Raw genomic sequence first — 12,341 nt, forward strand, 5'->3', positions numbered from 1 at the left:
TATTTCGATTGTCAGTGCAAGGTATAGAAATTTAAGTATCGAAATTAAGTGTTACGCAATGTGCGCGATCATTTCCACAATATTGCACAATACATGAATGCGATACTTCTACTATAAACTTTATATTTATCTGCGAAAAACATTGGAAATAATCCATTTTCGATATCACGAATAACCTGTATGTGTTTTAGGGAATTATTCTTCTGGCAAACTCTACCCTGCTCGGTAATGTCATCATCTATGGTTTTGGTGTAAGTTATTTAAAGTCCCGCTTATTTTTTTCCCCACGCAGATTCGACGTCACAACAATTAATCACCACCGATCTAGGGTATTTTGGCGCTGTTAGGACACATCTTACCTAAGTCCAGTCCAACGCGAGAGAGAAACTTTTTTGGAGAAACAAGCTGCACACCTAGGCACATATATGTATGCACGTGATGAGTTCCGAAATTAGCTCCCAGTGCTACCAACAATCTCCTATCTCTTTTGTGCTACAGAGTTTGTGACCTAGCTCTGTCTCTGTCCTAGGGAGTTTTCAGCGCTGCCATCTAATTTCGGAACGCACCATCAGAATCAAATGCAGGGAATTTTCCCAATAAGTTGCTTTTATCTCTTTTGCGCTGGTGGGTTTGTGATTAGCTCTGCCTCTGTCCTAGAGAGTTTTTAGCGCTACCTACTAGTCATATTTTTGCATTCCGAAACTAACTGGCAGCGCTGAAAACTCCCTAGGGCAGAGACAAAGCTAGTCACAAACTCGGCAGCGCAAAAGAGATAAAAGATTGCCGATAGCACTGGAAGCTAATTTCGGAACGCAACCATTATCTTACCTGCTAGCCCTGCTAGTTTGAGTTTTGATGTATTGTGATTGGATACTGGATATCTACTATGTTCATCTTGTTTACAAACAGTTGGTTCATTCATATTTCAAAACAGAGTAAACTTATGTGTCACGAATTTTCCAGAGACTGATTTGGACGGAGAATTTTAGTCGGAAAAATGCTGTTGAAAACTATTGGCATGCGTAGGATATTAGAACCCATCGAGGCTCAGGTACCCTAAAACTTTATTCTTCTAACACCTAATTATTTGGCTATAGGCATTTTTTGGCGAGCCACTGGTATAGCAATCAAAGTGTACCAGAACAATATCGTGTGTGACATAAACATACTTTGGTTTATTTTGGTACCCAATCAGTGGCTCGCCAAAAAATGCCTCATAGATCATCGTCTGCATCATCATCAGAATATGTAAACCAAACAACTTAGGCATCACGCTTTTAAATCCCACTGATTGTGAACTTGACACCTTGGTGATTCCATCAATAAATTATTTATCACATGGCAAATATATAGTAAGCAAATAAGCTTTGCAAAAGGTGGACAGCCTTTTGTGAAAATTGGGATTTAAAATTTTTAATTGCACTAAAGGTGCGATCATCAACAATAAGTTTCAATGGTAGGTTGTTTCAAATTTTCGTGAAAAATGGCAGACAATCCGAATGGTTTTGAAAAGTAATCCAAAATGTAACTCACCAGGTTCAACGATTAAGAGGATTATTGTCAACAAAAAACCCTGGAATGCCTGATGCTGCGATGGATTCGTCGTCGCTTTCTGAGGAATTGCGCATTTTAGCAGACGAGCTTGAGAAATTATTATCAAATAACAATTGCTGCGACTCTGAAGAAATGAAGAACAAAATCGTTGCGTTGATCGAACAATTTTGTTCTACTAACAAAAACAATGACTTGGTCAGTATTTTTGGAAATCATTTTATCTGGATTCCTGACTTTTCATTCTTCTCTCATATATTGCTTAATATGTATACATATTCTCAACACGATTTGTAATGATGCATTTTTAGAAAGAAAAATGTTTTCTTCTGCGGCTAGGATTATTTGAATTTATTTGAATCATATAATCTAAAGTAAAATTTACTCATACTTTGAAAACTCAATAACTCTTTAAAAATCATTTTCCAATTACGAAATAGTCATTTTGTTACAAATTTCAATTCCATTTTTTATTCATTCGTGTGCTATTATGTGAGTTTCAACCTTGCAATATAAATCTAATTACAGGTGATGCAATTGCACAAAGTGGACAGCCAAGATCTAGTTTCTGATATCCTCGACAAATTTACAAGCGCTTTGGAAGCTCTGGAGAAATTGGAATGCCTTCCGTTGAAACAAAGTCTCCAGGATTCTTGGGACTATGTTAAGGACATGGGAGCTGAACAAGAGATTGAAGATTTTCAAAACATCAAGGTCAGTTTAGGCTTTAAAGTAACTGTAAACTCCTGTCGCGTAAGGCAGCAATGGCTTCTGTATTTTTTTACTGTTCCTTCTATAGGAATTGGGAGCCTCAATTGTGGAAGTTTTTGGCCCCCTCCAGAAGTACAGGAAAAGCTTGGCTTCGAATCTACTATCAGAAAAGGTTGCTCTGTATTCAAGCCAGCTTTGCGCAGCTCTCAACGTACTCTTTCTACTTATCCAGGAACAGCACCAACTCAACAGTCCAATTTACGTGAGAAACAATCCCTATACTTCATCCGCATAGAAAGTTTAGACTTTGAGGATAATTTTCATTAAATTGTAAAGCTCCTTAAAAACATGCGTTGAATTTGCAAAGTTCAACATGATGTCTGATCTTAATAAGAATGAAAATTTGATATTATAACAGAGTTGCAAGAAGTACGCCTGTGACAGAATGAGTTGGTGCTTTAAAATGCTCGTAGACGTTCTTGATGCTCCTAATCCAACAGTCGAAGAGGAAAATTTCGAAAAAGAAAACCACTTTGTTTACAGGTAGAAATTCAACGAGTCAGCCAGCTTATGTATCTATTTTTTTTTCAGTGTAAATATTACAGATTTTAAAATCTGGTAGAATTATAAAGAGTTCTTAACGTCACAAGACAAGTGATAGACAATCTGCGATAGAACTAGCAAATTGTAGAAATGTTCTACTCACCCGACTCGTGTCTTTGGCAATTTCAGGATTGTTCAATTGTAACAAGCGGTTTGTCATGTTTTTTTTAGAATGGATCTGGCACTAGACATTTTGGCTGAAATCTCAACAAAAACTGGGGAGGAACAAATCCGAGATTGCGAGAGTTTGTGGTTCGCAATTGAGGACGTCTTTGCCCACGCAATGGCGATAGCGCAAGTCTGTCATCCTTACAACTTCAACGCGATTACCGGAGTTTCCCAGTCAATAATCACCGAGTACGAGAGCCTGAAGTCGCAACTGACCTCCGAGAAGCCTGATCCCAGTATAAACAACCTGTACATGAACACTTTGAACGATGCTCTGTACAGGCTTGAGCAAAAAGTAAACGTATCGGTGCTGACTCTGGTCATGGAAGTGTTCAGCGACCCTTGTGGTGCTCTCAGGAAGCTCATTAAAACTTGCGGGAATTCTTTGGCAGCGCGAGAGCGCAGCAGAAGCGACCTGAGCACTGCGATCGAGGAGTTCGACCAAATAACTGACAAAGCTATGCAGATCGGAATGTTCGCAATCGCTTGCTGCAAGGACTTGAACAGTAAGTAATCAGTAGAACATTAGTGGATTAAATTTGTTATTTAATTTTTAAAGGGTTAAATTTGTAAAATAATAAAAATCTTTCAAGATTTGATAAAATCTGTGCATCAAATGTCTTAAATTCAATTTACGTCAGCTGCAAATTGTGCAAAGTTTGAATTGATCTCAAAAAATACAGTTGCTATTTTTTTTACAGGAGTATCGAAAATACGAACTTGCTTAGCTAGTCTGGAATCTCTGGAGCCCGAACTTGTTCCCGCAACGACCGCCTTTTATCTGCATCCTGACAACAAGGAAATGCGCGCCACCGTTAAATTGTTGACCGGACAGTGGCAGTTGGAAATGAACAAATTGCACAAACTGGTCAACGTCATCATTGACTCTGGTGCATATTGTCAGGTAAATACGTAGAGCTTGAATAATAGTTTAGAAAATGTCAGGAAATTTCAGCAAATATTTGCAGTTGTTCCTGGAAATTCTGCAATGTAAAGTGTTTAATGTGATTTCTAAATTTTCCAGCTATTAGTAATAGTTTAAACTAGTTCTTCACAATTTTTATCAGTGGCTTGAATGTTTTTAAAATTCTTATTTGACTTGCTGCGATCGCTTGATTATAAATATTTATTTACAAAGTTGATAATGACATCTACACAGCCTGAAAAGTCCAGACTTGCTTGAGGAATTTTCCTGAGCTTTGAAATCTTGAAAAACATTAGGAAATTTGAGAATCTGAGTTCTGTAGAACCCTTTTGAAATGAAACTAATGAACGGTAAATGTAGTCTCGAATCTTGAAGAATAATCTTTGATCCTGTTCTGGCTTAATAAATATTTAAATAAGTTATTACAACCATAGTGTAACAACTTTGATTAATTGAAATCGATAGGTAATTCTGGATGATATACAACAGCGAGTGATGACGATGTCCGAATACCTTGATAACAGAGAAGGTGTGACCCAAGCCCAGGTTCAAGGAGTCGTGCAAAAGGCTTTGTCACTATCCAGCCAAATATCTGCAACAGTCGAAGACATTGGGAGAGATCAAATCGAAAGGCCGACGATTATGATGATACAAGAACTGAAAGCTGGTAAAAAATATCTTCGAAAGGCATAGAGTTGATTGAAAGCTTGATAATTTCTTTGATCAATTGCGACAATTGAAAAGATTTTATTTTAGTTTAGGTTTACAACTTTTTTGTTCTCAATCTTGTGCTGTAAATAGAAAAACTGAAGTATTCTTGTCTGAAAAATGGAAAAAAGTTGAAGAAATCCATTTGAATGAAAGAAAAAAATTATTGTAGAAATTAGAGGAAAGGAATGAATGAAAAATCTAATGAGTCTTGGTTTGTTTAATTAGGTACTTTAATTGTTCTTTTTACAATATTGAAACAGTGAATTTCATTTCGGTGTGAGATTTTGAATAATCGTAATAAATTTTTTTTTTTCTCATTCGATCAACATTTTTACAGTATGTGTCTTTAAAATTCGTATAAAACTGTCGAAGAATCTTTTGAATACCTATTTGGCTGAATTATATTCATGTGCGTTTTACAAAGTTTAAAAACCAACTACTTTCCATTTCTTTTTGCTAATTGTAAATAACTTTCAGCAATTTACGAAGCTGGAATGGCGTCAAAAATACTCCTCGATAGCGCGACAGAACCGCAGCAGTTGCGAGTCATAAAAAGGTGCGAGCTAATTCTTAATGTTATTAAACGCCTGCAGCCTGCGTTGGTCACTTTGATAAACAGTTCGACCTCAATGCACACAAGTTACGGAAAGGCAAGCATGGGTCAAGGCGATACATTGCATGGTAAATAAAGCATCGTAATTACCATAAAGAAAGTCTTAATTCTATCCTCTTCTCAGAATTACTATTAATATTGCCGATTGACTGTGAACAAATGGGAAAAAAAACTAAGTTATAGACAGCTTATCAATTTATTACTGAATCAGTAATGTTTACGTAACAAAATATTCAATCAAAAATCGACTTTGAAGCAGTTGAGATCACGAAATTTGAGTTTCTTATAATCTTCTTATTGTTTAGTAAATTGCAGACAAGATTAAATTAGCAAAGTAACACATTTTCTTAAGAATTCATTGTTAATTTAACGTTGCGAATTGAAACCGCACAATGCATATGTGTATTTAAATTAGTTTTTTTATTGTTTAGATCCAGGTCTCACATTTTCTGCGGATATTTACGGATTTACCAGAAATGAACGAACCTTTACGTACATCAGAACACCATATACAGGTATTTATAATACATTTATTCATACTCATAACTAAACTAGCCTGCCTGTTTAGTAATTGAAAATTAAAAGGTGAAAAAAAAAGAGTAAAGGAAAACACTTCAATGCTGAACACAGATTGCAAACATGAATTGTTTTGATCAAAAATATTCAGTAAGAATAACGTTTTGAATGTTCTGTTTATTTATTTTGTTTTTTTGGCTTTCCTGATCTTATAATTATTTAACGTTTATCGGTTGTAATTCAGGGTGATTGGTTGGCCAGAAGTTGATAATTTTCATTAAATTGATCAAAGAGTAAAATCGAACGAACTTAGTAGAGTTTCAACAATTTTCAGGCGATTCAAAACAAAGCATCGATATCCAAGCATTTATTTAAGATTCCAGTGTTTTCTATTCTCGTCTTTTCAAAGAGATCTTCGCAGCTTACGGATATAATACTCTTAGAAATACCTAATGTTCAACTATCTTGCAATAAAAAAAATAAGGAGTATCGATGTTTGGTCAACCAGCCTTCTCAACATCATTATTGTCCTCGTTTTTTTCATCAGTCAACAGCAACAAGCAGCCACTGTCCATACAACCGGCGAACAGTTCGCCAAGGACTCCGACTAATCAGTCGCGTTTGATTCCATATATAAAACGCGGCAGAACAATGCGAACTGAGAGATCGATCATGTACAAAACGCCGAAAGCCGATGTCAAGGAAATATCTATAAACCTGGACGAAACTTTTCAAACTAACAACCAATCGAGAACTAGAAATTTATCCATCGTCAGGCAGCACCTGTTCAGCAGGGACAGTTTTGACGTAAAACAAGACATTGATATGAATTCAGAGACTCTCGACTTGACTGGTAAGTTAGAAATTTGAATGTTATTCCAGCCTAATCATTTTTCAGCACATTCTGACTGGTTTGCTTGTTTAAAATTTATCAACATTCCGCTACTTCAAAAGCCATTGCACGAAATTTAGCGAGAACTCTTATTATTATTAGTTTATACGATGAACAGACAGATGGAGCGAGATGAGAGAACATTTCTTCAATTTCAGTCTCTGATTTCTTGCGTAGCACCATTTTGAATGAGTTCTGTACACTTTGAATATATTCAGTCAACTTTTTCTCAACACAAGGGATTTAATCCTCCTCAGTTTTAGTTTCTTCACTGGTTCCTTAAAATCTTATTCTTCTAAAATATTTTGTTATTTCTTGATTTTACTGAACTTCATCACTTATTTCATTTCAATTCAAATGCGAATTACGGTAATAATCTTAGTTGAAAACTACAGAAAACTCTACCAAAGTGTCCATAAATTGGGGTAAAATTAGAATATTATTAAATAAATTCACTTTTCATAGTTTAACAGTATTTTTTCATAGTTTTTCAAACTCTTTTTTTTTTCTAAAAATCAATTATTCCAGCAGTGTTTGTTCCTATGCAGTTTTTATTCAATTTATTCTCAAGTTGGAACCTGATCATGCGTGCAGTTTTCGAGGTTTGAAGTACCTGAAATTCTTCATGAAAACCTTTTTTAATGAAAGCAAAGAAAAAAAAAATTGACCCAAGGTAACATTTCGTGTCTGTTTTTTGATCACCAGGAATATTGGACAAGATAACGTGTCTCTCGGACACTCTAAGCTCGACGTTATCAATTTCTTGCACCCCAGGAAAAGTTCAGAGTACAAAAGACACTTCGCTGCCTGAGGTAAAGGCTTCGCGAGATATTACCGAGAGTATAATTAACGTGGAGAGAGATGCGAGCCTAACAAACTTGGGTGAATCTATGGCTGCAGACAGAATCGACCAGTGTTCAACGATCGGAGGCGGAGACGCGCCCTCGGCGATCGATACCCCGGAAAGAATAGCAGATCTGAAAAGACTGGATAAGAAAATTCAAGTTTTGCTTCACCAAAAAATCTCTGCGGATTAGTTATCACCGTTATTACTGTTATTAAGGTGCATATAAAGACCCGTTGTACACCTCGAAAACGCGGGGATGCAAAACTCCTATACCGCTCAAGCGATCAGAGTGAAACTTGGGCAGTTAATGCCTTATTTAGGCAAAAAGTGGAGCGTCTTTTTACTTTTTCAATATTTTGAAAAAAAATTTACAGATTAGTTACCACCCACAGAAATTGGCCAAATTTTCACAGTTACACTGAATTGATCGAACTATTCGGTATGATGCCAATCGGCAGTGATGAAACACACATTTTGAGCCCAGTCCCATGAGATTTGATGGTGAATTGACGAAATGGCAGCTAATCTGGTTTTCGATTACGAAGGAGACCGAAATCTCATTTTGGCGACATTTGTTACCGACCTTTCATGCATGCCGGTAATTTCTTACCGACATTACGCGCATACATTACCGGCATGCGCCTAATATCGGTAACAAATGTCGCCAAAATGAGATTTCGGTGTAGTTCGTAATCGAAAACCAGATCAGCTGCCATTTCGTCATTTCACCATCAAATCTCATGGGACTGGGCTCAAAATGTGTGTTTCATCACCGCCGAGTGGCATCATACCGAATACTACGATCCATTCAGTGCAACTGTGAAAATTTGGCCAATTTTTGTGAGTGGTAACCAATCTGTAAAATTTCTTTCAAAATTTTGAAAAAGTATAAAGACGCTCCACTTTTTGCCAAAATAAGGCATCAACTGCCCAAGTTTCACTCTGATCGCTTGAGCGGTATAGGAGTTTTGCATGCCCGCGTTTTCGAGGTGTACAACGGGTCTTTATATGCACCTTAAGCACGGGTATAATATCCGAGTAGATGGCTGAACTAAAAAATGAGTGAATTTTGATAATTTATATCTCGACAAGCAATTGTTTAGTTCGATCGGGGTTTGTTTTATTCAAAAGTGTGTAGATTGAGCTTCGTTTGCATATTTTTTTCATTAGAATTAACTGATAGGAAGTATTGTTATTGACAAACATTGAGGTCCTGGCAGAGAAAATAAACTATCTACGATTAGTGTCTACGAATTCGAAGTAAATCGGTTGAGCCGTCTTCGAGATATCGTGCAAACCGTGAAATGGTTAACGTTATTGTTAGTAAAAATGCTTACTTTTCATCGATTCTAATAAGAAAAGTATTTAAATGGAAGTTGATCTACATACATTAGAATAAATTAAACCCCAATTGAATTGCAAAATCGCTTCTCAAGATGTAAATTCCCAAAATTGATCAACTTTTTCAGCAGTCTGCTCGGAAATAAAACGAAAAATATTTTCACACTCAAGGAAAGAATGTTTGAACGAATGAATTATCTCTGAAGATACTTTTTCCAAGATGTTAGATGATAGCTTTAAAGGATGCATTTACCTATATCATGTACGCTAGAAAAAAAGAATCCAAATTTCCACTGTGAAATGCTTATTTCACATAATATTTCGAAATTTCAACTCGGCAACTACATCGAGCGTCAAATGATGATAAATTTTTCATTTCCATTATTCAACAGTGTTGCGCGAGAAGGCTAAACGCAAGAGTTGAGTCAGCTGAAAGCTGTCGATCCGTCCATGTTGTTACGCCAATTTTGACAGTTGTTTTTTTTTCTTTTTTTGCATATTACTTTTGTGTAGTTAGTAGTCGAAAATAACTCTAAGTTCGGTTGCGTTCCAATAACTGATGAAACTGATTAATAATGAGTTCATTATGTATTAGAATATTGTGGCTACTTAGCTTGGCATGTTGACACTAAAAGTGTATTTGTTTTTTTTATGGCATTGATATATAAAAATAAACAGATTGCCGTTTTACAATCGCACCTTGCGGTACGGCTTATTTTCTATTTCTATTCGTTACAAATATTTTTCACTCTGAGCGATTATTGTTTTTCCGAAAATTATATTTTTTTTAATCAATTCGAAATAGTCACATCTTAATGACTTTGCGTTATGTTCTGATGGTAAGCCAAAAGGTACATTTATATGTAACAAAAGTATTTCGTTTGTAACTAATCCCTGAGTTACTTACAACTTACATTACAATTTTTTAAAAATTTTTTCTCAATTAAACATGTTCGTGCAATTTCTTGCGAAGCGTTCAATCCGCCAATTTTTCTCTTTATAATCGTGGTATTGAGGAGTGCGATTCTTTTCATAGCCATCTCAATAATTTTCTTCAATTTGACCACCTTGAAATAATTACCATAATGTGAGTAACGTGTTGAGGTATATTTTAGACGTTATAAGTCGCGCAATTGTTAAAAATACGTACCTTTGCCTGCAAACGTGCGTTTTTACGTCTGAAAGATTTCAATAAGTTAGCCCTCTTCTCTTGTTTATTATTATTCAAGCGCTTCGACCTTTCCTGACTAAGTTTCTGGTTTCTCAGAAGTCGACAAGCGGAACACCTTTTAAAACAATATCGCCTTGACAACAACTTTTTGGTACAAAATCCGGTACATAGCTCCGCTCTCCTACAAAATATATTCATTAAAAGAGTGCATGTAAGCAGGCGGCTGATAAGTGGATGAATTCTTGGAATTAATATTCTGACTATCAATGATTTGAATCGATTGAAGCTTTTTTCATAAAAAGTATGGAGATCGAGCTTCACTTAGGAATTTCGTTCATCAGCGATAATTAATAAGAAGCATTATTATTGACAATAACAAACAGTTGATCTTCTTTGCTACAATTTCGCTTTTGCTATAGCTAATATATCATTTTGGTGCCAAATTGAAAAAAATTTTAAATTTTAGCCAAGAAATCAAATTTTTGTTAGAAGTTAACAAAACAAATTGGCTGTGGATCGCTGCGAAGAGAACAGTATTCAAGAATGCCCTCTCCAAATTTAAAGCAAATCGGTTTAACAGTTTTTGAGATATCGTGGGTGAAGCAAAACGTAGCATCGTGCAGAATTACATTATATCAATAACAATGCTTTCTATTAATGGATTTTAATGAAAGAAATATTGAAATGAAGCGCAAACTACAGTTTTAAATTAGTCGCATTCCAGTCGAATTGAATATTCGGTTGTTGGACTATAAATTATCGAGATTCACCCATTTTTTCAGCCATCTACTCGGATATATCTCCTTAAATTTGAGACATTGTCAGAAATATGATTACACAACAAGTTACATCAAACATGGAAATATTTCTCATACGAATTGTCAAATCCAGTTCCTTGACACGGCGAGTTAGCGAGTATCTCCAGCGTTTTTAAGTTGGATAGAAAATCTTGAAAGGATTTTAACTCCTCTGGATATTGCAAAGTCGCTTTGTTATCGCCTGTCGAAATCTGAAAGAAAAAACGCAAATTATTGAGTGAACTTGAATGATTTACATTTATAGAAAAAATTGGCATATTTTTACTTTCATTTCCATGTTCCCATCAATCAGGAGATTCAAATTTGGTTGGCCGGTTAGCGATAAGTGAGATAAGTGAACTCCTTCGCCAATAAATATATATGCCCACCCCTTAGGTAGGCGAAATTTATCCAAGTCAAATTTCAGTCTTTCCGTGCTGTACAGTAAACTCGAATCTTCTTGGCATATTTCAGTACTACTCTCCAACGTTTCTTGAGGTAACTCTTCCTTAGTCCTTGTTATGAGGCTTTTGTGGGCCTTGCTAAATTCCTCAACTATGTTTTCGTCACCAGATTGTACTTGTTGATTCATCCAATCGTCTTCCGTAATATTTTCATTAAAACTAGTCAAGCAAGTATGCTCAGTTTCAACTTTCGTTATTTCTATTAGCGACAAATTTGTATCATTTTTCCCGTTTAAAATGTGCTTCTCCACACTTGTAGCTCTATTCTCCATATCCTAAATATTTATGAATATATATGTATATACTAGAAAGAAAATCAAGAGTATATAAAAATTTTTTAATCTATCCGTTGAAACAAATTTAGGTACTATACCTCTGAACGTTTGATTACAGAAGCAGACGGTATAGCGCCAAGTTTCAATTTGTATCTACCGCGTTCTATCCTGTGGATAGTTCCGTCAGGCATCTTAGTTTGGTAACACTTTTCAACATCGCTATCATGGAAGTGAAGTTCGCAGACCGAGTCATTTACAGATAACGTTCGGTCGTCCCGAGCCAAGGCGGCATTCCACTTGTTCCGCAGTTCTTCGCACTGCCATATAGAAATACATATTTTTCGTTAGAGAGAGTGATGAGTTCCTAATGTTTTTGGAAAATAAATATATCTTTACCAAAATATTTTAACAGTCCGTAATTTATACGTTACTCAAGCAAAAAAGGGATCGCGTACCCGTGGTGTACTAAACAAAGTTCTTCTCCTTTTTCCTCTAGAAGTGCTCTCCCTGTTTTCAGATGCGTAGCCACTCGAGCATCCGCGGACGAAACATTTTCGCGTCATTCTCGGTAGCCAATATGAAAAACTCTCAAATTTAAACGCATATAAAAGTGGAAATATGTACGATAAATGTTTACCAAACTCTCGTCACCTCCACTACGTTTTCCTGCTGGTCAACTACTGTGGCCACATAGTGTATTGCAGTGCCCCTAGGCGGGAAAAACGTTAACTATGTCCATTTTATCCTTACAGCATA

The 12,341-nt window shown here is 35.9% G+C and overlaps 2 protein-coding genes across 3 annotated transcripts; one reads left to right on the plus strand and one right to left on the minus strand.

Annotated features, from left to right (window-relative positions):
* The first annotated feature begins 859 nt into the window (after positions 1 to 859).
* Positions 860 to 9,330, plus strand: LOC124411124. Its single transcript, XM_046890038.1, has 13 exons — positions 860 to 1,051; positions 1,537 to 1,749; positions 2,080 to 2,265; positions 2,351 to 2,524; positions 2,681 to 2,805; positions 3,037 to 3,539; positions 3,735 to 3,937; positions 4,424 to 4,625; positions 5,147 to 5,350; positions 5,714 to 5,797; positions 6,346 to 6,651; positions 7,396 to 7,753; positions 8,558 to 9,330. The coding sequence occupies exons 1-12, from the start codon at positions 998 to 1,000 to the stop codon at positions 7,725 to 7,727; spliced, it is 2,586 nt and encodes an 861-aa protein (XP_046745994.1). The 5' UTR covers positions 860 to 997; the 3' UTR covers positions 7,728 to 7,753; positions 8,558 to 9,330.
* LOC124411125 lies at positions 6,454 to 12,302 on the minus strand. 2 transcript variants are annotated; one of them, XM_046890040.1, is made up of 7 exons: positions 12,041 to 12,302; positions 11,684 to 11,902; positions 11,133 to 11,585; positions 10,925 to 11,058; positions 10,029 to 10,230; positions 9,793 to 9,945; positions 6,454 to 6,507 (listed from the first exon to the last, which is right to left on the minus strand). In XM_046890040.1, the coding sequence occupies exons 1-7, from the start codon at positions 12,146 to 12,148 to the stop codon at positions 6,496 to 6,498; spliced, it is 1,281 nt and encodes a 426-aa protein (XP_046745996.1). In that variant the 5' UTR covers positions 12,149 to 12,302; the 3' UTR covers positions 6,454 to 6,495. The 2 variants fall into 2 exon arrangements, with proteins under 2 accessions (XP_046745996.1, XP_046745995.1); XM_046890039.1 differs by lacking the exon at positions 6,454 to 6,507 and having other exon boundaries at positions 9,488 to 9,945.
* Between the last annotated feature and the right edge of the window lie 39 nt (positions 12,303 to 12,341).

The sequence above is a fragment of the Diprion similis genome, chromosome 10, assembly GCF_021155765.1.
Source record: "Diprion similis isolate iyDipSimi1 chromosome 10, iyDipSimi1.1, whole genome shotgun sequence".
In the NCBI taxonomy this organism is placed as follows: domain Eukaryota; kingdom Metazoa; phylum Arthropoda; class Insecta; order Hymenoptera; family Diprionidae; genus Diprion; species Diprion similis.